We start from the raw sequence: 25,530 nt of genomic DNA, 5'->3' as shown, positions 1-25,530 counted from the left end.
TGTCGTCACCCCCAAATTTCGGGACGGGACCCCCCCGGTAAGGGCCCCCCCCCCCCCCTCCCCGTTCCTCTCGGTGCGGCGGGACCCCCGGGGGCTCGGGACGGGAACGGGGAACGGACACCGGGGCGGCGCGGCGGGGAAAGAGCCCCGGCGGCGGCCGCGGCACCGTCCCGGAGAGCCCCCGGGTCCCGGTGTCGGTCCCGGAGCGCCCCCGGGTCCCGGTGGCGTCACGGAGCGCCCCCGGGTCCCGGTGTCGGTCCCGTCCCGGAGCCTCCCCGGTCCCGTCCCGGAGCAATCCCGGTCCCGTCCCGGAGCAATCCCGGTCCCAGAGCTCTCCGGGAACAGTCCCGGTACCAGAGTTCCCCCGGTGCGGTCCCGGTCCCGTCCCGGAGCCTCCCCGGTCCTGTCCCGGAGCAATCCCGGTACCAGAGCTCTCCCGGAATAGTCCCGGTACCAGAGTTCTCCCGGTGCTGTCCCGGAGCCTCCCCGGTCCCGTCCCGGGGCCATTCCCGGTACCAGAGTTCCCCCGGAGCCTCCCCGGTGCCGTCCCGGAGCAATCCCGGTCCCAGAGCTCTCCGGGAACAGTCCCGGTACCAGAGTTCCCCCGGAGCGGTCCCGGTCCCGTCCCGGAGCAATCCCGGTACCAGAGATCTCCCGGGGCCATTCCCGGTACCAGAGTTCCCCCGGAGCGGTCCCGGTCCCGTCCCGGAGCAATCCCGGTACCAGAGATCTCCCGGGGCCATTCCCGGTACCAGAGTTCCCCCGGAGCCTCCCCGGTGCCGTCCCGGAGCAATCCCGGTCCCAGAGCTCTCCCGGAATAGTCCCGGTACCAGAGTTCCCCCGGTGCCGTCCCGGAGCCCCCGGTCCCGTCCCGGAGCAATCCCGGTACCAGAGATCTCCCGGGGCCATTCCCGGTACCAGAGTTCCCCCGGAGCCTCCCCGGTCCCGTCCCGGGGCCATTCCCGGTACCAGAGTTCCCCTGGAGCGGTCCCGGTGCCGTCCCGGAGCAATCCCGGTACCAGAGATCTCCCGGGGCCATTCCCGGTACCAGAGTTCCCCCGGAGCCTCCCCGGTGCCGTCCCGGAGCAATCCCGGTCCCAGAGCTCTCCCGGGACCATTCCCGGTACCAGAGTTCCCCCGGTGCCGTCCCGGAGCCCCCGGTGCCCTCCGCCGGTGCCTCGCGCAGCCGCGCCCGGTGCCGGGACACCGCCCGGGGCTCCCGCTGCCCCGGGACCCCCAGGACCCCTCCAGGCCCCCCCAGACCCTCGTACCGGTGCCGGGAGGAGCCGCCGGTCCCGGTCGGAACCGGCACGGAGCATCCGCCGCTTCCCTTTCCACTTCCCCGCCCGCCCCCGGTCGGAGCTGCCCCGGGCGGAGCCAGCGGGGGGGAACGGGCGGGGCCGGGGGCGGCGGGACCCCCGGGAGCGGCCCCGGGAGCGGCCCCGGTGGTCCTAAACCGGGAATGGCCCCGGGAGTGGCCCCGGGATCCCAAACTGGGAACGGCCCCGGGATCCCAAACCGGGAACGGCCCCGGGAGCGGCCCCGCTGGTCCTAAACCGGGAACGGCCCCGGGTACGGCCCCGGGATCCCAAACTGGGAACGGCCTCGGGATCCCAAACCAGGAACAGCCCCGGGATCCTAAACCGGGAACGGCCCCCGGTACGGCCCCGGGATCGGCCCCAGGATCCCAAACCGGGAATAGCCCCGGGATCCTAAACCAGGAACAGCCCCGGGATCCTAAACCGGGAACGGCCCCGGGAGCGGCCCCGGGATCCCAAACCGGGAATAGCCCCGGGATCCTAAACCAGGAACAGCCCCGGGATCCTAAACCGGGAACGGCCCCGGGAGCGGCCCCAGGATCCCAAACCGGGAACGGCCCCGGGAATCCTAAAACGAGATCTCAAACTGGGATCCCAAAGCAGGCACAGCCCCGGTCTCCCAAACTGGGCACGGCCCCGGGAATGGCCCCGGGATCCCAAACTGGGAATGGCCCCGGGATCCTAAACCGGGAACGGCCCCGGGAGCGGCCCCGGGATCCCAAACCGGGAATAGCCCCGGGATCCTAAACCGGGAGCAGCCCCGGGATCCTAAACCGGGAACGGCCCCCGGTACGGCCCCGGGAGCGGCCCCAGGATCCCAAACCGGGAACGGCCCCGGGAATCCTAAAACGAGATCTCAAACTGGGATCCCAAAGCAGGCACAGCCCCGGTCTCCCAAACTGGGCACGGCCCCGGGAATGGCCCCGGGATCCCAAACTGGGAATGGCCCCGGGATCCTAAACCGGGAACGGCCCCGGGATCGTGAACTGGGAATTGTCCCGGGATCCTGCACCGGGAATGGCCCCAGGATCCTGAACTGGGAATTGTCCCGGGATCCTGCACCGGGAATGGCCCCAGGATCCTGAACTGGGATCCTGAACTGGGAATTGTCCCGGGATCCTGAACTGGGATCCTGAACCGGGAATTTTCTGGGATCCTGAACTGGGATCCTGAACTGGGAATGGCCCCGGGATCCTGAACTGGGATCCTGAACTGGGATCCTGAACTGGGATCCTGAACTGGGAATGGCCCCGGGATCCTGCACCGGGAATGGCCCCAGGATCCTGAACTGGGATCCTGAACCGGGAATTTTCTGGGATCCTGCACTGGGATCCTGAACTGGGAATTGTCCCGGGATCCTGAACTGGGATCCTGAACTGGGAATTGTCCCGGGATCCTGAACTGGGATCCTGAACTGGGAATTGCCCCGGGATCCTGAACTGGGATCCTGAACTGGGAATTGTCCCGGGATCCTGAACTGGGATCCTGAACTGGGAATTGTCCCGGGATCCTGAACCTGGAATTGCCCCAGGATCCTGCACTGGGATCCTGCACTGGGAATTGCCCCAGGATCCTGCGCTGGGAATTTTCCGGGATCCTGAACTGGGATCCTGAACTGGGAATTGCCCCGGGATCCTGAACTGGGATCCTGAACTGGGAATTGTCCCGGGATCCTGAACTGGGATCCTGAACTGGGAATTGTCCCGGGATCCTGAACCTGGAATTGCCCCAGGATCCTGCACTGGGATCCTGCACTGGGAATTGCCCCAGGATCCTGCGCTGGGAATTTTCCGGGATCCCGCACCAAGAATTTTCCAGGATCCTGCACCGGGAATTGCCCGGGATCCTGCACCGGGAATTTTCCAGGATCCTGCACCAGGACCTGGACCGGGAATTGCCCCGGGAATCCCACCGGGATCCTGAACTGGGAATGGCCCCAGGATCCTGCACCGGGAATTGCCCGGGGAGTCCCACCGGGATCCTGCACCGGGAATGGCCCGGGGAGTCCCACCGGGAATTTTCCAGGATCCTGCATCGGGAATTGCCCGGGAGTCCCACCGGGATCCTGAACCGGGAATGGCCCCGGGATCCTGCACCGGGATCCTGCACCGGGATCCTGCACCGGGATCCTGCACCGGGGCTGCCGCCCCAGGATCCAACCCTGGGATCCATCCCTGGGATCATCCCTTGGGATCCCCCCGGGACCCCCCCGGGATCCCCCCCGGGACCCCCACCCTGGGGCGGGGTGGGGGAGGGCAAGGGGCCGCGGGGGGGTCACGGGGGGCGCTCGGATCCCGAAATATCCCGGAGCAAATTGGATCAGGGCGGACAAAGCCCGGCTTAGAGCCGGCTTTAGCCGCGGGGGCGGCGCCCGCCACGGCCGGGAGGGGTCCCCGAGACCCCCGAGACCCCCAAAACCCCCCGAGACCCCCAAAACCCCCCGAGACCCCCCAAAACCCCCCGAGCCCCCCGCCACCGGACACGCACGTGGGGGGGGGGGACACGGCGGGACTCGCCCCCCACCCCCCCGCCCGGTCACCGTCACGATTTTGGGGCCCCTCAAAGGTTTGGGGACCCCCCCGAGGTGCCCCCCAAAGGACACGACCCCCGCCCCGCCAGCTGCGAGCCAGATGTTGGCGTGGGGGACAACGAGGGGGGACCGCCACCCACGGGGGTGGCACTTGAACCCCCAAAGTGTCCCCCCCACCCACCTTGGGGACCCCCTCGAGCCGCCCCCCAAAACCCGAGACCCCTCCCCTTGTCCTCACCCCCCCCCACCCCCCAAGCTTGGGGGTCCCGTTCTGCGCCCCCCAACCCCGCCCCAAATTTTGGGGAGGGGGGGACACGGGGGGGGACACGGGAGTGTCCCAAGGGTGGGGGGACCCGGGGGTGGCAGGGGGGGGTCCGGGGGGTTTTTTGGGGGGCTCTTACCGGTCCCGGCAGCGCTGAGCGCCCGTCCCGGTTCCAGCGTGAGCGGGGGCGGGGGGGCGGGGCTGGACCGGGGCCGCCCCCCCCACGAGGGGCGAGGCCACCGCGTGTCCCCCCCCCAAAAGGGCTGGGAGCCCCCAAAATGGGGAGGGGGACCCCCAAAAACCACCAAAAGCCAACAAAACCTCCCAAATTTGCGGTGGGTGACGCCCCCAAAATGCGGGGGGGGGGGGGGGGGGGCACAAACCCCTCCGCTCCTCTCCCCCCCCTCCTCCCCGCGAGGATTTTGGGAGTTTTTTCCTAATTTTGGGGATTTTTTTTTTTTTTTGGGGGGGTGGGGGGAGTTTTGTCACGGCTGGAAAAACTTCCCGGACTTTCCACGGCTCGTCCCGGGAGGAATTCGGGGGTGGGCGGGGGAGGATGCGGTGAATTTTTTGGGGGGGAAAAAAAAATCTCAAAATTTTGAGCGCTGGGAGAAGGCGGGGGGGGATCCGAGGGGCCGGAGAAGGGATTTAATTAATTGGGATTTAATTGGAAGCAGGCGCGGGATCGGGGTGGGATGGGCGGGATGAAGTTCCCCCCTCCCCCCCAAAATCCACGCGGAATTCCCGCCCCCGGACCCCCGGGATGAGGCGGGGCTTTGGAAAAAGGATGGAAAATAAATAAATAAAATAAAATAAAAAAGGGGGAAAAGAATTCCCAGATTCTCCCACCAATCCCGGCCCCGGAATTCCAGCCCCGAATTCCCGGGGAGACCCCCAGGGTGGATCCCCCACACATCGAGTGGGAAATGGGAATTGGGAATGGGAACGGGACTGGGAGTGGGAACTAGGAATGGGAATTGGGAATGGGAACTGGGAATGGGACTGGGAACGGGAACTGGGAAATGGGAATGGGAATGGGAAATGGGAAATGGGAAATGGGAACTGGGATTGGGAAATGGGAACTGGGAATGGGAATGGGAAATGGGATTGGGAAATGGGAAATGGGAACTGGGATTGGGAATGGGAAATGGGAACAGGAAAAGGGAACTGGGAATGGGAAATGGGAATGGGAAATGGGAACGGGAAATGGGAATGGGAAATGGGAATGGAACTGGGAATGGGAAATGGGAACTGAGAACGGGAAATGGGAACTGGGAATGGGAAATGGGACTGGGAATGGGAAATGGCAACAGGAACTGGGAATGGGAACTGGAAAATGGGAATGAGAAATGGGACTGGGAATCGGAAATGGGATTGGGAATGGGAATGGGAAATGGGACTGGGAATGGGAAATGGGAATGGGAAATGGGAGCAGAAAATGGGAATGGGACTGGGAAATGGGAATGGGAAATGGGAGAGGGAATGGGGAACTGGGAAGGGACAGGGACACTGGGAGGGACAATTGGACGGGGGCGCTGTTGGGGGGGGGGTCACTGGGGGGGGTCCCAGGGGGTGACACTGGGGTGGGGTCAGCAGGGGGACACCAGGGAGGGGATTTGGGGAGGGGGACACAAATGGGGGGAGGGGGCACAAATGGGGGGTGGGGGACACAAATGGGGGGTGGGGGCACAAATGGGGGGAGGGGGCACAAATGGGGGGAGGGGGACACAAATGGGGGTTGGGGGACACAAATGGGGGTTGGGGACACAAATGGGGGGTGGGGACACAAATGGGGGGTGGGGGCACAAATGGGGGTTGGGGGGCACAAATGGGGGTTGGGGGGCACAAATGGGGGGTGGGGACACAAATGGGGGGTGGGGGCACAAATGGGGGGAGGGGACACAAATGGGGGGTGGGGGCACAAATGGGGGGGACACAAATGGGGGGTGGGGACACAAATGGGGGGTGGGGACACAAATGGGGGGTGGGGGCACAAATGGGGGGGACACAAATGGGGGATGGGGACACAAATGGGGGGTGGGGGCACAAATGGGGGAGGGGGCACAAATGGGGGGTGGGGGCACAAATGGGGGGGCACAAATGGGGGGAGGTCCCTCCCCCTCCTCCCCCTCCCTCCCCATTTTCCCGCCGTTCCGCCCCCCCGCCGGAAGTGGCGCCGCGCGCGCCCGTGACGTCACCGCGCCGGTTCCCGCCATGATGCGCGCGGGGGCGGCCGCCCTGAGGGCCGGGAGCAGGGCCCGGGGCTGGGCCGCGGTGAGAACCGGGCGGGCAGCGGCACCGGGAGAGCGGGGCCGGCCCGGGGGAGAACCGGCCGCGGAAACCGGCGGGGAGCGGCGCCGGCGCCGCCATGGCAACCGGGGACACCGGGCGGGGGCGGGGCCACGGCCGGGAGGGGCGGGGCCAGCGCGGAGGGGGCGGGGTTAGAGCGGGGGGAACCGGCCGGGAACGGGGCGGGAACCGGGGGGGAACCGGGGGGGAACGGGGCGGGAACCGGGGGGGAACCGGCCGGGAACGGGGCTGGACCGGGGGGGAACGGGGCTGCAACCGGGGGGGAACCGGCCGGGAACGGGGCTGGACCGGGGGGGAACGGGGCTAGAACCGGGAGGGAACCGGCCGGGAACGGGGCTGGACCGGGGGGGAACGGGGCTGCAACCGGGGGGGAACCGGCCGGGAACGGGGCGGGAACCGGGCGGGAATGGGGCCGGAACCGGGGGGGAGCCGGCCGGGAACCGGGGGGAAACCGGCCGGGAATGGGGCCGGAACCGGAGGGGAACCGGCGGGGAGCGGCACCGGGAGCGGGGCCGTTCCCCAATGTCCCCAGTGATGTCCCCAATGATGTCCCCAATAATGTCCCCGATGTCCCCAATGATGTCCCCAATGATGTCCCCGATGTCCCCAATGATGTTCCCGATGTCCCCAATGATGTCCCCAATGAGGTCTCCAATGTCCCCAATGTCCCCAATGATGTCCCCAATGTCCCCAATGATGTCCCCGATGTCCCCAATGATGTCCCCGATGTCCCCATCCCGCAGCTCTCGACGGTGCCCCCGTCCCCGCCCGCGGCCCCCGAGCCCCACAGGGGTGAGTGAGGGGCTGGGGACACCTTGGGGACACCTTGGGGGCTGGGGACACACTGGGGACAATGTTGGGGACAATATTCGGGGCTGGGGACACGCTGGAGACAGCGGGCAGGGGCTGGGGACACCTTGGGGACAATGCTGGGGGTTGGGGGCAGCAGGGAAGGGGCTGGGGACACGCTGGGGACAGCGGGAGGTGGCTGGGGACACCTTGGGGACAATGCTGGGGGCTGGAGATGTGCTGGGGACAGCGGGAGGTGGCTGGAGACACCTTGGGGACAATGCTGGGGGCTGGGGACACACTGGGGACATCGAGGAGGGGCTGGGGACACCTTGGGGACAAAGTTGGGGATGATGCTGGGGCTGGGGACACACTGGGGACATCAAGGAGGGGCTGGGGACAGCAGAAGGTGGCCAGGGACAGCGGGAGGGGGTGGCCGTGGTGGTGGGGACATCACGGGCAGAGCCACCACGGGGGTTTGGGGACATCAGACCTGGCTGTCGGTGCTCTGTGAGTGTCCCCCGTCCCCACTGGTGTCCCCTTGTCCCCAGAGGAACCCCCGGTGTCACCCCCGGTGCCGTCCCCGGTTCTGTCCCCGGTGCCGTCCCCGGTGCTGCGGAGCTGCTGCGTCCCCGTGGTGCCGCCGCTGTCCCCGCTGCAGGCCTGGGTGGGGTCCCTGCGTCACCCCGAGGACGCCCTGAGGGGTCTGGCTGACCTGCACCCCGACGTCTTCGGCGTCAGCCCCCGGTGGGGACCCTGGGGACACCCCTGGGGGCCCTGGGGACCTTGGTGGCTCTGGGGGTGTTGGGGACACCCCTGGGGGCTCTGGGGACACCCCTGGGGCACCTCTGGGGGCATTGGGGGAGGTTCTGGGGACCTTGGGGACACCCCTGGGGCACCTCTGGGGGTGTTGGGGGAGGTTCTGGGGACCTTGGGGACACCCCTGGGGACACCTCTGGGAATGCTGGGGACACCCCCACAGATGTTGGGGACACCCCTGGGGGCTCTGGGGACACCCCTGGGGGCACCTCTGGGGACTTTGGGGGCACCCCTGGAGATGTTGAGGACACTCCTGGGGGCTCTGGGGACATTGGGGACACCCCTGGAGGCATTGGGGACACCCCTGGGGGCTCTGGGGACACCTCTGGGGACGTTGGGGACACCCCTGATGACGTTGGGGACACTCCTGTGGGCTCTGGGGGACATCAGGGACATCCATGGGGGCCTTGGGGCCACCCCTGGGGACTCTGGGGGGGCTCTAGGGACACTGGGGACACCCCTGGGGGCTCTGGGGACGTTGGGGACACCGCTGGGGACACCCCCGGTGGCTCTGGGGACGTTGGGGACACCCCCGGTGGCTCTGGGCGAGTGTCCCCCGTGTCCCCCTGTCCCCAGGCTGGACATCCTGCACACGGTGGCCACGTGGCAGAGGAACTACAAGAGAATCGTGAGCGTGGGGAGGGGGCTTGGGGGGGATTTGGGGGGGAAAAAGGGGGGTTTGGGTGTGGAAAATGGGGTGGGGGTCTCAGGGTGACAGTGTCCCCCCGACTGTCCCCAAAATGTGCTGGGGGGGAGTCCCAGGAAGGGTCTTGAGCCCCAAAAAGCCTCTGGGGGCTCCAGGGAGCTTTTTGGGGTTCCTGGGGTGCCCCGAGGAGCTTTCTGGGGTTCCTGGGGTGCCCCAAGGAGCTTTTTGGGGTTCCTGGGGTGCCCCGAGGAGCTTTCTGGGGTTCCTGGGGTGCCCCGAGGAGCTTTTGGGGGTCCTGGGGTGCCCCAAAGAGCTTTTGGGGGTCCTGGGGTGCCCCGAGGAGCTTTTGGGGTTCCTGGGGTGCCCCGAGGAGCTTTTGGGGGTCCTGGGGTGCCCCAAAGAGCTTTTGGGGGTCCTGGGTTGCCCCGAGGAGCTTTTGGGGTTCCTGGGGTGCCCCGAGGAGCTTTTGGGGGTCCTGGGGTGCCCCAAAGAGCTTTTGGGGGTCCTGGGGTGCCCCGAGGAGCTTTTGGGGGTCCTGGGGTGCCCCGAGGAGCTTTCTGGGGTTCCTGGGGTGCCCCAAGGAGCTTTCTGGGGGTCCTGGGGTGCCCTGAGGAACTTTTGGGGTTCCTGGGGTGCCCCAAGGACCTTTCTGGGGGTCCTGGGGTGCCCCGAGGAGCTTTCTGGGGTTCCTGGGGTGCCCCAAGGAGCTTTCTGGGGTTCCTGGGTTGCCCTGAGGAGCTTTTTGGGGTTCCTGGGGTGCCCTGAGGAGCTTTCTGGGGGTCCTGGGGTGCCCCGAGGAACTTTTGGGGTTCCTGGGGTGCCCTGAGGAGCTTCTTGAGGTTCCTGGGGTGCCCCGAGGAGCTTTCTGGGGGTCCTGGGGTGCCCCGAGGAACTTTTGGGGTTCCTGGGGTGCCCCAAGGAGCTTTCTGGGGCTCCTGGGGTGCCCCGAGGAGCTCTCGGGGGCTCCGCAGTGGGCGGGGGTCTCGGGGTGACGCCGTCCCCGCTGTCCCCGCTGTCCCCAGAGCCACGCGCGGGTGCGCAGCCGGGCCGAGGTGCGGGGCGGGGGCCGCAAGCCCTGGCGGCAGAAGGGCTCCGGGCGTGCCCGGCACGGCTCGGCACGGTCCCCGCTCTGGAGGGGCGGTGAGTGACACCCGGGACACCGGGATGGGGACACCGGGATGGGGACACCGGGATGGGGACACCAGGATGGGGACACCGGGGGGGACAGGGACACCAGGACGGGGACGCCGGGATGGGGACACCGGGATGGGAACACCAGGATGGGGACAGGGATACCGGGCGGGGACGCTGGGGGACGGGACACCGGGATGGGGACAGCGGGGGGACAGCGACACCGGGATGGGGACACTGGGGGGGACAGGGACACCAGGGGGGACACCAGGATGGGGACACCGGGGGGGACAGGGACACCGGGACAGGGACACCGGGACGGGGACACCAGGGGGGACACCAGGATGGGGACACCGGGATGGAGACACCAGGATGGGGACACTGGGGGGACGGGGACACTGGGGGGGACACCGGGATGGGGACACTGGGACGGGGACACCAGGGGGGGGACACCGGGGGGGACACCAGGATGGGGACACCGGGGGGATGGGGACACCGGGCTGGGGACATCGTGGAGATATCGTGGCGATATCATGGGGATTGTCCTGGGGATGGGGACACCGGGATGGGGACATCATGGGGATTGTCCTGGGGACATCGTGGGGATGTCTTGGGGATGGGGACACTGGGATGAGGACGGGGACACCAGGATGGGGATGTCGTGGGGACGGGGACATGAGGATGGGGACATCCCAGGGACATCGTGGGGACATCGTGGAGATGGGGACACAGGGCTGGGGACATCATGGGGATGTCCTGGGGACGGGGACACCGGGATGGGAATGGGGACACAGGGATGGGGACATCTTGGGGACAGGGACATGGGGCTGGGGATGGAAACACCAGATTGGGGATGGGGATACGGGGCTGGGGACATCCCAGGGACATCATGGGGACAGGGACATGGGGCTGGGGACATCGTGAGGACATCATGGAGGTGGGGCTGGGGATGGGGACACCAGGCTGAGGATGGGGACACGGGGATGGGGACATCCTGGGGACAGGGACACGGGGCTGGGGATGGAAACACCAGGTTGGGGATGGGGACACGGGGCTGGGGACATCCCAGGGATGTCAGGAACCACCCCATGGCACCCTGGGGACGTTGGGGACTGCCCTGGGGACATCAGGGTTTGGTGCCCTGGTTTGGGCTCTCAGCGACACCCTGGGGACACCCAGGACGATCCTGGGGACACCACCCTGGGGACAGCAGGCCCGGTGCCTGTGCCAGGGGGGTTTTGTCCCCTGGCCGGGGATGTCACCACGTCCCCTCCTGGCAGGTGGCATCGCCCACGGCCCGCGGGGCCCCACCAGCTACTTCTACATGGTGCCCATGCGGGTGCGGGTGCTGGGGCTGAAGGTGGCCCTGAGCGTGAAGCTGATGCAGGTACGGGGGTGGCCCGGGGGGCTCGGGGACACGGGGGCTGGGGGACAGGGTGACAATGTCCCCGGTGTCCCCGGCAGGACGAGCTGCACCTGGTGGACACCCTGGAGATGCCCAGCAGCGACCCCCGGTACCTGCTGGAGCTGGCCCGGGCCCGGCGCTGGGGACGCTCCGTGCTGGTGGTGGACAGGTGAGGGGACAGGGCTGGGGACATTGGGGACATTGGGACAGGGCTGGGGACACTGGGACAGGGCTGGGGACACTAGGAACATTGGGACAGGGCTGGGGACATTGGGGACATTGGGACAGGGCTGGGGACACTGGAGACACTGGGGACATTGGACATTGGGACAGGGCTGGGGACATGGGGACATTGGGACAGGGCTGGGGACACTGGAGACACTGGGGACATTGGACATTGGGACAGGGCTGGGGACATTGGGGACATTGGGACAGGGCTGGGGACACTGGGACAGGGCTGGGGACAATTGGGGACACTGGGACAGGGCTGGGGACATTGGGACAGGGCTGGGGACACGGGACAGGGCTGGGGACATTGGGGACATTGGGACAGGGCTGGGGACACGGGGGACATTGGGGACACTGGGACAGGGCTGGGGACAGGGCTGGGGACATGGGAACAGGGCTGGGGACATTGGGGACACTGGGACAGGGCTGGGGACATGGGACAGGGCTGGGGACAGGGCTGGGGACACTGGGGACAGGGCTGGGGACATTGGGGACACTGGGACAGGGCTGGGGACATGGGACAGGGCTGGGGACAGGGCTGGGGACACTGGGGACAGGGCTGGGGACACGGGGGACACTGGGAGAGGACTGGGGACAGGGCTGGGGACACTGGCGACATTGGGGACAGGGCTGGGGACACTGGGAGAGGACTGGGGACATGGGGACATTGGGGACAGGGCTGGGGACACTGGAGGTAAGGTTGGGGACACGGGTCAGGGCTGGGGACATTGGGGACATGGGGACAGGGCTGGGGACATTGGGACAGAGCTGGGGACATTGGGGACATTGGGCACAGGGTTGGGGACACTGGGAGAGGATTGGGGACACTGGGGACATTGGGGACATTGAGGACACTGGGGACAGGGCTGGGGACATTGGGGACATTGGGGACACGGGACAGGGCTGGGGACGTTGAGGACACTGGGGACACTGGGAGAGGACTGGGGACACTGGGGACAGCAGGGTGGGCGGGGTTGGGCACAGTGGGGACAGGGAGGAACGGGATGTCCGTGGCACTGGGGACAGCATGCCTGGGTGTCCCTGCCTCGGGGACACTTTGGGGACACGGCCACCCCCTCTTTGTCCCCTCGCCAGCGATGAATTCCCGGAGAACATCAGCGCCGCCGCCGAGGGGCTCAAATCCATCACCCTCATCCCCGCCCTGGGTGAGCCCCCTCCCTTCCACCGCCCTGCAGACGCTCCGGGGACCCCTCTGATGTCCCCAGCGTGTCCCCAGCGTGTCCCCAGCGTGTCCCCAACGTGTCCCCAACGTGTCCCCAACGTGTCCCCAACGCGTCCCCGCAGGGCTGAACGTGCACAGCCTGCTGAAGCACCAGACGCTGGTGCTGACCCTGGGCGCCGTCGCCTTCCTGGAGCAGCGGCTGCTGTGGCACGACTCCCGTTACTCGGCGCTGGTGCCCTTCTCCCTGCCCCACCGGGACCTCCCGTGGGCCTGAGCCCCCCGGGTGGGATCTGTCACCCTTGGGTGGGAATTGTCACCCTTGGGTGGGATCTGTCACCCCCAGGTGGGATCTGTCACCCTCGGGTGGGATTTGTCCCCTCCATGGGTGGGATCTGTCACCCCTGGGTGGGAATTGTCACCCTCGGGTGGGAATTGTCACCCTCGGGTCAAATTTGTCACCCCCGGGTGGGATTTGTCCCCTCCATGGGTGGGATTTGTCACTCCTGGGTGGAAATTGTCACCCTCGGGTGGGATCTGTCACCCCCGGGTGGAAATTGTCACCCCCAGGTGGGATCTGTCACCCCCGGGTGGGATCTGTCACCCCCGGGTGCGAATTGTCACCCCCGGGTGGGATCTGTCACCCTCGAGTGGGATTTGTCACCCTCGAGTGGGATTTGTCCCCTCCATGGGTGGGATTTGTCACTCCTGGGTGGAAATTGTCACCCTCGGGTGGGATCTGCCACCCCAGGGTGGGATTTGCCCCCACCCGGGTGGGATTTGTCCCCCCAAACTGGATCCAGCCCCGGTCCCATCGGGAATTCAGGAATTTCGTCAGGAATTCAGGAATTTCGTCAGGAATTCAGGAATTTCAGCGCTGCTGTGGCCATTAAAGGGATTTTTTCACCGATGTTGTTTTTATTTTGGGGGGGGGTTTGGGGGTTCCCACCTCCTTTTTTGGGGCTCTCCCCATACCCCAATCCCTCTGGGACCCCCCCAAATTCCATCTCCTTCGGGGTCCTCGCTTATCCCAGCCCCCTCCCCAAATTCCCAACCCCCAAAATCCCAAACCCTTCCCCAGCCCCGCGGGTTTTTCCACAGATTCCGTCCCTGTGGGTGGAATTTCGGGAATTTCGGGAATTTTGGGGTCCTGGTGGCAGAGGGATTTTTATCTCTGTGTGTCCCCCCCACCCCAAAAACGTCCCCAAATGTCCCCATCCCGGGCCCCCTCCCGTCCCACGCCGGCCTCCGCTCGGGAAGGTGGGAGCCGGAAAAGGAGGAAATTCGGGAAAAACAATCCTGACCTCATCGGATTCCTTGGAAATTCGGGGCGTGGGGGGGGGCTGGCCTTGCTCGGGGGAAATTTGGGGAGCCCCCCCTCATTCCCAGGCATCCCACGGGGAAATCTGGGAAAGGCGGGGGGGGGTCGAGGTTTGGGGGAATTTTGGGGATCCCGAGGGGAATTTTAGGAATCTCCCGGGTCCCTCTGGGGGTGCCGAGGGTGCTGGTGTGGGTTTTGGGGGAATATCCCGGGAAAAAAAATCGGGAAATTGGGAATTTTGAGGCTGGGGACCCAACTTTGGGGGGGGACTGGGATGCAACTGGGAGGAACTGGGACCTTCCCGGGTGGAAGGAGCCGCTGGAATTCGGCACCTCCTCCTCCTCCTCCTCCTCCTCCTCCTCCTCCTCCTCCTCCTCCTCCTCCTCCTCCTGGGGTTTTTTGGGGGTCTCCCGGCCGTGCCCATCCCGATCCCGGTGATTTCTGGGGTGTTTTTCCCGTTTTTTTCCCGTTTTTTCCCGGTTTTCCAGGTAAGGGGCCAATTCTGGGAATCGCTCCTGGCTCCGGAGGGAAAATCCTGGGGCAGGTCCGGAGCCGCTTCCTGGCGCACCCGGGAGGCGACGGGAGGGGACAGGAGGGGACAGGAGGGGACAGGCCACAAATGGGGCTGGGGGGAACAGGGGGACACCCAGGGGACACAGGGGGACACCCAGGGGACACAGGGGGACACCCAGGGGACACAGGGGGGACACCCAGGGGACACCCAGGGGACACAGGGGGACAGTGGGACACAGAGGGGACACCCCAGGGGGACATAGGCAGGACACCCAGGGGACACCCAGGGGACAAAGGGGGGACACCCAGGGGACATCCAGGGGGACACCCAGGGGACATCCAGGGGACAAAGGGGGGACACCCAGGGGACAAAGGGGGGACACAGGGGGGACACCCAGGGAACACAGTGGGGACACCCAGGGGACACAGGGGGACAGTGGGACACAGGGGGGACACCCAGGGGACACAGGGGGGACACCCAGGGGACACCCAGGGGACACAGGGGGACAGTGGGACACAGGGGGGACACCCCAGGGGGACAGGGGGACATAGGCAGGACACCCAGGGGACACAGGGGGGACACCCAGGGGACACAGGGGGGACACCCAGGGGACACCCAGGGGACACAGGGGGACAGTGGGACACAGAGGGGACACCCCAGGGGGACATAGGCAGGACACCCAGGGGACACCCAGGGGACAAAGGGGGGACACCCAGGGGACATCCAGGGGACACAGGGGGACACTGGGGGGACACCCCAGGGAACACAGGGGGGACACCCAGGGGACAAAGGGGGGACACCCAGGGGGAATCAAGAAAGGCCCCAGGGGACAGGGGCCGCTGGCAGGAGGTGACAATGACACGAGGGGACAATGACACGAGGGGACGCTGGCACCGGGCCACGTCCTGCTTGGGGGGGGGGGGGAGGTGGCACATCCTGTTGACTCGGAGGTGGCAGCGGCTTCGTGTCCCCTTTGTCCCCCATGTCCCCTTTGTCCCCGTGTCCCCCATGTCCCTCATGTCCCTCATGTCCCCCATGTCCCCCTGTCCCCCATGTCCCCCTGTCCCCCCTGTCCCCCATGTCCCTCATGTCCCCGTGTCCCTGTGTCCCCCGTGTGTCCCCCAGCCATCCCCATGTCCCCTTTGTCCCCCATGTCCCCGTGTTCCCCGTGTCCCCTTTGTCCTCCATGTCCCCAATGTCCCCATGTCCCCTGTGTCCCCGTGTCCCCAATGTCCCCATGTCCCCTGTGTCCCTCTTGTCCCCGTTGTCCCCCATGTCCCCGTGTCCCCCATGTCCCCCATGTCCCCGTGTCCCCCATGTCCCCAATGTCCCCATATCCCTGTGTCCCCCAGGTGTTCCCAATGTCCCCATGTCCCCCATGTCCCTCATGTCCCCGTGTCCCCCAGCTGTCCCCATGTCCCCCATGTTCCTGTGTCCCCCAGGTGTCCCCATGTCCCCCATGTCCCTGTGAGTCCATCCCAGCGTCCCTGCCCTCTCCCCCAGCTCCGTCCCCAATGTCCCTGTCCCCCATGTCCCTGTCCCCAGTGTCCCTGTCCCCAGTGTCCCTGTCCCCCATGTCCCTGTCCCCAGTGTCCCTGTCCCCAGTGTCCCTGTCCCCCATGTCCCTGTCCCCAGTGTCCCTGTCCCCCATGTCCCTGTCCCCCATGTCCCTGTCCCCCATGTCCCTGTCCCCAGTGTCCCTGTCCCCAGTGTCCCTGTCCCCCATGTCCCTGTCCCCCATGTCCCTGTCCCCAGTGTCCCTGTCCCCCATGTCCCTGTCCCCCATGTCCCTGTCCCCAATGTCCCTGTCCCCAGTGTCCCTGTCCCCAGTGTCCCTGTCCCCCATGTCCCTGTCCCCAGTGTCCCTGTCCCCAGTGTCCCTGTCCCCAGTGTCCCTGTCCCCCATGTCCCTGTTCCCCATGTCCCTGTCCCCCATGTCCCTGTCCCTCATGTCCCTGTCCCCAGTGTCCCTGTCCCCAGTGTCCCTGTCCCCAGTGTCCTTGTCCCCCATGTCCCTGTCCCCCATGTCCCTGTCCCCCATGTCCCTGTCCCCCATGTCCCTGTCCCTCATGTCCCTGTCCCCAGTGTCCCTGTCCCCAGTGTCCCTGTCCCCAGTGTCCTTGTCCCCCATGTCCCTGTCCCCAGTGTCCCTGTCCCCCATGTCCCTGTCCCCCATGTCCCTGTCCCCAGTGTCCCTGTCCCCCATGTCCCTGTCCCTCATGTCCCTGTCCCCCATGTCCCTGTCCCCCATGTCCCTGTCCCCCATGTCCCTGTCCCCAGTGTCCCTGTCCCCCATGTCCCTGTCCCCCATGTCCCTGTCCCTCATGTCCCTGTCCCCCATGTCCCTGTCCCCCGTGTCCCTGTCCCCCATGTCCCTGTCCCCCATGTCCCTGTCCCCAGTGTCCCTGTCCCCCATGTCCCTGTCCCTCATGTCCCTGTCCCCCATGTCCCTGTCCCCCATGTCCCTGTCCCCCATGTCCCTGCGCCTCCCGTGGTGGCCTCCAAAGCGCCGCCAAGGCCGCGGGAGGCTCCGGCATTCCCGAAATTCCAGGGACAAGGACAATCCGCGGGGATGGCGGTGGTGGCCCGGGACGGGAGGGACCGTCACCCCCGCGCCGGGGCTGCAGAAGCGAAACCCCGCGGCCGTGACAATTGTCACCGGCCTTTGGTGGCCCGGAGGTGACACCAGGGAGGGTGGCAGGGCTGGGTGGCACCGCCAGAACCCCGGGAAAGGAAAACACCGGGATGGGACAGTTGGGGACATCACAGGGGACACCGCGGGGACATCGGGGATGTTCCCACGGGTTCAGGGCTGACAAAAATCCCCCGGTGTCAAAAAGCGACAAAATAGAGGAAGTCGCAGCCCGGGTGACACCGGCGCCCGGTGGTGGCGTCTGTAGGGTGACAGGCGGGTGACAAACGGGTGACAGCCCCGTCACGAGCTGGCGGTTTGGGGGTGACAAGGAGGGGACAAGGGGGACGTGGCAGGAGGGAAAGAGGGGCAGGAACATTGTCCCATCCCGGACAGGGGACAGGAAAATTGTCCCATCCTGGGACAGGGGACAGGAAAATTGTCCCATCCCTGAGAGGGGACAAGAAAATTGTCCCATCCCGGGACAGGGGACAGGAAAATTGTCCCATCCCTGAGAGGGGACAAGAAAATTGTCCCATCCCGGGACAGGGGACAGGAAAATTGTCCCATCCCTAAGAGGGGACAGGAAAATTGTCCCATCCTGGGACAGGGGACAGGAAAATTGTCCCATCCCTAAGAGGGGACAGGAAAATTGTCCCATCCCTGAGAGGGGACAGGAAAATTGTCCCATCCTGGGACAGGGGACAGGAAAATTGTCCCATCCCTGAGAGGGGACAGGAAAATTGTCCCATCCCGGGACAGGGGACAGGAAAATTGTCCCATCCCTGAGAGGGGACAGGAACATTGTCCCATCCCGGGACAGGGGACAGGAAAATTGTCCCATCCCTGAGAGGGGATATGAAAATTGTCCCATCCCGGGACAGGGGACAGGAAAATTGTCCCATCCCTGAGAGGGGACAGGAAAATTGTCGCATCCCGGGACAGGGGACAGGAAAATTGTCGCATCCCGGGACAGGGGACAGGAATCGGCCCGGGGTGGAGCAGAAGCGGCCGGAGCTCCCCGGGCAGCCCCTGGAGCCCCGGCGGGTCCCGGCGCGAATCCCCGCGGCCCCGGAAATCCCCGGGGGCGGGACGGGCACCGGGGATAAAAGCAGCGAGCGCCCCGCGCGGGCCGGGAGGCGGCGGAGGGACAGACCGAGCGACCGAGGGACGGACAGACCGAGCGACCGAGGGACGGACAGACCGAGCCACCGAGGGACGGACAGACCGAGCCACCGAGGGACGGACAGACCGAGCGACCGAGGGACGGACGGACAGACCGAGCCACCGAGGGACGGACAGACCGAGCCACCGAGGGACGGACGGACAGACCGAGCCACCGAGGGACGGACAGAGGGACGGGCGCGCATCCAGAGCCAACTCCGAGACCCCGACCCGGACCGAACCCGGAACAGCCCCAAGGGACGCATCCCGGAGAACCGGAACCGAGCCAAACCGGAGAGCCCGAACCGAGCCACACCGGAGAGCAGGAACCGAGCCACACCGGAGAGCAGGAACCGAGCTACACCGGAGAGCAGGAACCGAGCCACACCGGAGAGCAGGAACCGAGCTACACCGGAGAGCAGGAACCGAGCCACACCGGAGAGCAGGAACCGAGCTACACCGGAGAGCAGGAACCGAGCCACACCGGAGAGCAGGAACCGAGCTACACCGGAGAGCAGGAACCGAGCCACACCGGAGAGCAGGAACCGAGCCACACCGGAGAGCAGGAACCGAGCCACACCGGAGAGCAGGAACCGAGCCACACCGGAGAGCAGGAACCGAGCCACACCGGAGAGCAGGAACCGAGCCAAACCGGAGAGCCCGAACCGAGCCACACCGGAGAGCAGGAACCGAGCCACACCGGAGAGCAGGAACCGAGCTACACCGGAGAGCAGGAACCGAGCTACACCGGAGAGCAGGAACCGAGCCACACCGGAGCGCCCGAACCGAGCCAAACCGGAGAGCAGGAACCGAGCTACACCGGAGCGCCGAAACCGAGCCACACCGGAGAGCAGGAACCGAGCCAAACCGGAGAGCAGGAACCGAGCCACACCGGAGAGCAGGAACCGAGCCACACCGGAGAGCCCGAACCGAGCCAAACCGGAGAGCCCGAACCGAGCCACACCGGAGAGCAGGAACCGAGCCAAACCGGAGAGCAGGAACCGAGCCACACCGGAGAGCAGGAACCGAGCCACACCGGGGTCCGGACCCGCTGCGGATCCAACCCAGAGACCCTGAACCCACTGACCCCAAAAACTCTGAACCCACCGACCCCAAAAACTCTGAACCCACCGACCCCAAAAACTCTGAACCCACCGACCCCGGAGATCCTGAACCCACCGACCCCAAAAAGTTTGAACCCACCGAGCCCGGAGACCTGAACCCACCGACCCCAAAAACTCTGCACCCACCGACCCCGGAGATCCTGAACCCACCGACCCCAAAAACTCTGAACCCACCGACCCCAAAAACTCTGCACCCACCGACCCCGGAGACCTGAACCCACCGACCCCGGAGACCTGAACCCACCGACCCCAAAAACTCTGAACCCACCGAGCCCGGAGACCTGAACCCACCGAGCCCCACCGCACCCTCCCCGGTGTTCCCGGCGCATCCCGGCGCCCCCGCGGGACCGGGAGCCGGTGTCCCCTCCGGGATGGCGGCCCCCGCGCTGCTGGCGCTGGCCCTGGGCACCCTGGGTGTCATCGCAGGTGAGGGGACACTGGGACACCGCGGGTGGCACCGGGGGGCCCGGGGCGCGTTGTCCCCGCTTGTCGCCGTCCGCGGCGGCGGCACCGCTCGTTGTCCCCGCGGCGGGGAATTCTGGAAATTCTTGCGAAATCCGTAAAAAAAAAAAGAGCCGGGATTTTTCTCCCTGCCTCCCTTCCTGGCGCGGCCGTTCCGGGAAAGGGAGGGACGGTTCCGCTCGGGGGGATCGGAAACCGCGGCCGCGCCGGGGAATCCCCCGGCCCCGGGCGGGGATCGGCCCGAGGGGGCTCCCGAGGGCCCGCGGGGCTCCCACGCCACTGCGCTTTTCATTTTTCCCCTCCGCTCCCCATCATTTTGGAGGCATCTCCATCACCTCTGCGTCCTGCGGGAGCTTCGCCCCGAAAATTCACGAATTTTGGGGGATTCCTCCGCACCCTGATGCCCCCGGCTTGGGGGTGTTTTGCTGGGAAAACACCGAAATTCAGTGATGAGGATGAGCCCGGGTGGTTTTCCCCCTCAAAAACTTCGCCAGAAGCTCCCTGAAGTGCACAAAGGAGCCCCAAAGCGCCCCCAGGACACCCAAAATTTCTGGATTCCTTCTCCGGGAGGAGCTCGGGGGTGGCTGGATCCGATTTTTGGGGTTTTTGGCCCCAGTGGTTGAAGTGGTGTGTGGAATTCGGGAGGCAGGGCTGGGGCTCTGCCCTGATGGATAAAGGGTGGGAAATGGATGTAGTGATGGGAAAATGAAGGGTTTAGTCAGAATTATTTGCTCTGTGGGATAGAAGGTAAAATTATTAATATGGGGTGGGATGGGATTTCATAGCGATTTAACATTAATTCAGAAGTGATTTTATAGGGATTTTACAGGGATTTTATAGGGATTTTACAGGGATTTTACAGGGATTTTTTAGGGATTTTGTAGTTCAGGCCATGGCACCACAACCCCCCGAGTTACCCCACCCCATCACAGAGTTGTTCTCCTGCTGTTTTCACCCATTCTCCTGCTGATTTCCGCTGTTTCCTCCCATTATTTTCCTGCTGTTTTCCCACTTTTTCCCATTTCCCCCATTTTTCCCCATTCCCCCATTTCCCCAATTTTCCCCATTTCCCCCTTTTTTCCCCATTTTCCGCATTTCCCCATTTCCCTCCATTTCTTCCCATTTCCCCCTTTTTCCCCCATTTTCCCATTTTTCAAATTTCCCCATTTCTCCCCCATTTCCCCATTTTCCCCCATTTCCCCCTTTTTTTCCCATTTCCCCCATTCCCCCGATTTCCCCCCATTTCCCCATTTTCCCATTTCCCCATTTTTCCCCATTTCCCCCTCACCTCACCCCGTTTCCCCCCATTTTTCCCATTTCTCCCCCATTTTTCCCATTTCCCCATTTCCCCCATTCCCCCCATTTCCCCCATTTTTCCCATTTCTCCCCCATTTTTCCCATTTCCCCATTTCCCCCATTTTTCCCATTTCTCCCCCATTTTTCCCATTTCCCCATTTCCCCCATTCCCCCCATTTTCCCCATTTCCCATTTCCCCCCATTTTTCCCATTCCCCATTTCCCCCCATTTTCCCCCATTTTTCCCCATTCCCCCTCACCTCACCCCGTTTCCCCCCATTTTTCCCATTTCCCCATTTTCCCCATTTCCCCATTTTCCCCCATTTTTCCCCATTTCCCCCATTTTCCCCCGTTTCTCCCCATTTTTCCCATTTTCCCCATTTTTCCCATTTTTCCCATTTCCCCATTTTCCCCATTTCCGCCCTTTTTTCCCCATTTTCCCATTCCCCCTCACCTCACCCCGTTTCCCCCCCAGCTCCAGCTGTCCCCGAGGGTCCCCGCGTGTCCGTGTCCGCCCCCGACCCGAGGTCGAAGCTGCCCTTCAACGTCACCTGCGCCGTGCACGGCGCCGCCGCCGTCCCCGTCACCGGTTTCACCGTCACCGCCGACGGCCGCGAGTGGCCGGCGACCCCCGGCGCCGACGGTCGCCGCGCCACGGCCGCGGTCACCGTGAACCGCGAGGGCGACGTCCGCCTCGGCTGCTCCGTGCGCGTGGCCGGCGCGGAGATGAGCGCCCACGCCACCGTGCAGGCCTACTGTGAGCGGGGACACCGGGGACAGCGGGGACACCGGGGACACCGGGGACACCGGGGACACCGGGGACAAAGGGGACAGTGGGGACTGCGGGGACACCGGGGACAGCGGGGACACCGGGGACACCGGGGACAGCAGGGACAGCGGGGACACCGGGGACAGCGGGGACACCGGGGACACCGGGGACAGCGGGGACAGCGGGGACACCGGGGACAGCGGGGACACCGGGGACACCGGGGACAGCAGGGACAGCGGGGACACCGGGGACAGCGGGGACACCGGGGACACCGGGGACAGCGGGGACAGCGGGGACAGCGGGGACAGCGGGGACAGTGGGGACAGCGGGGACACCGGGGACACCGGGGACAGCGGGGACAGCGGGGACACCGGGGACAGCGGGGACACCGGGGACACCGGGGACAGCAGGGACAGCGGGGACACCGGGGACAGCGGGGACACCGGGGACACCGGGGACAGCGGGGACAGCGGGGACAGCGGGGACAGCGGGGACAGTGGGGACAGCGGGGACACCGGGGACACCGGGGACAGTGGGGACAGCGGGGACACCGGGGACAGCGGGGACACCGGGGACAGCGGGGACAGCGGGGACAGTGGGGACACCGGGGACACCGGGGACAGCGGGGACAGCGGGGACACCAGGAACAGCGGGGACACCGGGGACAGCGGGGACAGCGGGGACACCGGGGACAGTGGGGACACCGGGGACACCGGGGACACCGGGGACACCGGGGACAGCGGGGACAGCGGGGACACTGGGGACAGCGGGGACACCGGGGACAGCGGGGACACCGGGAACAGCGGGGACACTGGGGACAGTGGGGACACCAGGGACACCGGGGACACTGGAGACACCGGGGACAGCGGGGACAGCGGGGACAGTGGGGACAGTGTGGGTGACACTGCAGGTGACACTGTGGGGGACAGTGCGGGGACAGCAGGGGGACACACGGGGGTGACACCGTGGGGGACAGTGTGGGGATGGCACGGGGACAGCACAGGGACAGTGGGGGTGACACTGCAGGTGACAGCATGGGTGACACTGCGGGTGACATCGCGGGTGACATCGAGGGTGACACCAGGGGTGACGCTGCGGGTGACACTGCGGGTGACATCGCAGGTGACACTGTGAATGACACTGCGGGTGACACCATGGGTGACACTATGGGTGACACTGTGGGTGACACCGTGGGTGACACTGCAGGTGACACTGTGGGTGACACCGTGGGTGACACTGCGGGTGATGCTGAGGGTGACACCACGGGTGACGCCGAGGGTGACACGGCGGGTGACACCATGGGTGATGCTGAGTGTGACACTGCAGGTGACACCAAAGGTGACACCATGGGTGACACCATGGGTGACACTATGGGTGACACCTCCAGTGACACTACGGGTGACATCATTGGTGACACCACGGGTGACGCTGAGGGTGACACCACGGGTGACACTGCGGGTGATGCTGAGGGTGACACGGTGGGTGACACCATGGGTGATGCTGAGTGTGACACTGCAGGTGACACCATGGGTGACACTATGGGTGACACAGCGGGTGACGCTGAGGGTGACACTGCGGGTGACACCACAGGTGACACCATTGGTGACACTATGGGTGACACGGCGGGTGACGCTGAGGGTGACACCGCGGGTGACACCACGGGTGACACGGCGGGTGACGCTGAGGGTGACACAGTGGGTGATGCTGAGTGTGACACTGCAGGTGACACCACAGGTGACACCATTGGTGACACCACAGGTGACACGGCGGGTGACACCGCGGGTGACACCACAGGTGACACCGCGGGTGACCCGCGGCGTCACCGATCGCCGCCGCTGTCCCCGCAGACCTGCCGGTGCCGCTGCTGAACGTCTCCGGCACGGCGGTGGCCGGCGCGGCGCTGAGCGGCCGCTGCTCCGTGCCCGCCGGCACCGGCAGCGACGCCCAGGTGCGCGTGAGGGCGCGGGGGCAGGACCTGGGGAAACTGAGGCAGCCGCCGCTGGAGTTCAACGTGGCCGTGCGGGAGGAGGACGCCGAGCTGGGCCTGGAGCTGCTCTGCGTGGCCGAGATGGCGCCGTTCGCGCCGAGGAACCGCTCGCTGCGCGTCCGCGTGCTGGGTGAGGTCCCCGGCTCCTCCTGCTCCTTATCCCGATTTTCCTGGGCCTTATCTGGCTTTTCCGGGTCCTTATCCAGCTCTTCCTGCTCCTTATCCCGATTTTCCTGGTCCTTAGCCGGCTTTTCCGGGTCCTTATCCCGATTTTCCTGGTCCTTATCCGGCTCTTCCTGCTCCTTATCCGGCTTTTCCGGGTCCTTATCCAGCTCTTCCTGGTCATTATCCAGATTTTCCTTGTCATTATCCGGCTTTTCCGGGTCCTTATCTGGCTTTTCCTGGTCCTTATCCGGCTCTTCCTGCTCCTTATCCCGATTTTCCCGGTCCTTATCCGGCTTTTCCGGGTCCTTATCTGGCTTTTCCTGGTCCTTATCCGGCTCTTCCTGGTCATTATCCAGATTTTCCTCGTCATTATCCGGCTTTTCCTGGTCCTTATCCGGCTCTTCCTGGTCATTATCCCGATCTTCCTGGTCCTTTTCCCACCTTTTCCTCATCATTATTCAACTTTTCCTGGTAATTATCCCACTTTTCCCGGTCCTTATCCCAGCTTTTCCTGGTCCTTATCCCACTTTTTCCTTGCCCCTATCCCAGCTTTTCCTCATCGTTATCCCACCTTTCCCTGCTCCTTTTCCTGCTTTTCCCGGTTCCTTTTCCCACTTTTCCCTGCTCCTTATCCCGCCTTTCCTGCTCCTTATCCCGCCTTTCCTGCTCCTTTTCCCGCCTTTCCCTGCTCCTTTTCCCACTTTTCCCGGCTCCTTTTCCCGCCTTTCCCGGCTCCTTTTCCCGCCTCTCCCTGCTCCTTTTCCCACTTTTCCCGGCTCCTTTTCCCGCCTCTCCCGGCTCCTTTTCCCACCTTTCCCTGCTCCTTATCCTGCCTTTCCTGCTCCTTTTCCCGCCTCTCCCTGCTCCTTTTCCCACTTTTCCCAGGTCCTTTTCCCGCCTTTCCTGCTCCTTTTCCCGCCTTTCCCGGCTCCTTATCCCGCTTTTCCCGCAGCCAAGCCGCGGCTGGACGTGCAGAGCTGCCCGCCGCAGCAGAACTGGACGGAGGGGCAGGAGGGGACCCTGCTCTGCCGGGCCCGGGGCGCGCCCGAGCCGCGGGTGACGTGCCACAAGGCCGGGGACTCGCTCGAGGCCGGGGCCGCGCGCCGCGCCCACCGCGCCCACGCGGGCACCTACGTGTGCCGGGCCACCAACGAGCTGGGCACGGCCGAGAGCCGCGTCACCCTCTGGGTCCACTGTGAGTCGGGGCTCCCGGGGCTCGGGGGGTTCGGGGAGTTCGGGCTTCTGGGGGTCTTGGGGGTTTTGGGGTCTTTGGGCTTCTGGGGGTCTTGGGGGTTTTGGGGTCTTTGGGCTTCTGGGGGTCTTGGGGGTCTTGGGGGTCTTTGGGCTTCTGGGGGTCTTGGGGGTCTTGGGGGTCTTTGGGCTTCTGGGGGTCTTGGGGGTTTTGGGGTCTTGGGGGTCCTTGGGGTCTTTGGGCTTCTGAGGGTCTTGGGGGTCTTTGGGCTTCTGGGGGTCTTGGG

General features: G+C 65.6%; 1 protein-coding gene across 1 annotated transcript; it reads left to right on the top strand.

Annotated features, from left to right (window-relative positions):
* The first annotated feature begins 6,309 nt into the window (after positions 1 to 6,309).
* On the top strand, positions 6,310 to 13,529 carry MRPL4 (mitochondrial ribosomal protein L4). Its single transcript, XM_077787743.1, has 9 exons — positions 6,310 to 6,385; positions 7,165 to 7,213; positions 7,762 to 7,957; positions 8,606 to 8,657; positions 9,698 to 9,815; positions 11,087 to 11,193; positions 11,271 to 11,380; positions 12,535 to 12,605; positions 12,745 to 13,529. The coding sequence occupies exons 1-9, from the start codon at positions 6,326 to 6,328 to the stop codon at positions 12,894 to 12,896; spliced, it is 915 nt and encodes a 304-aa protein (XP_077643869.1). The 5' UTR covers positions 6,310 to 6,325; the 3' UTR covers positions 12,897 to 13,529.
* Positions 13,530 to 25,530: the final 12,001 nt, after the last annotated feature.

The sequence above is a fragment of the Lonchura striata genome, chromosome 21 (genome assembly GCF_046129695.1).
Source record: "Lonchura striata isolate bLonStr1 chromosome 21, bLonStr1.mat, whole genome shotgun sequence".
Lineage (NCBI taxonomy): Eukaryota > Metazoa > Chordata > Aves > Passeriformes > Estrildidae > Lonchura > Lonchura striata.
Note: the sequence above shows the minus strand (reverse complement) of the source record. Positions and strands in the feature narration are given on the sequence as shown.

Excerpts from the sequence above, each read along its gene's own strand:
- MRPL4 (XM_077787743.1), top strand. The coding sequence starts at position 6,326 with ATGATGCGCGCGGGGGCGGCCGCCCTGAGGGCCGGGAGCAGGGCCCGG. Across the intron at positions 6,386-7,164 it reads GGGCCCGGGGCTGGGCCGCG|CTCTCGACGGTGCCCCCGTC; the intron begins GTGAGAACCGGG and ends CCCATCCCGCAG. Across the intron at positions 8,658-9,697 it reads AGAGGAACTACAAGAGAATC|AGCCACGCGCGGGTGCGCAG; the intron begins GTGAGCGTGGGG and ends CGCTGTCCCCAG.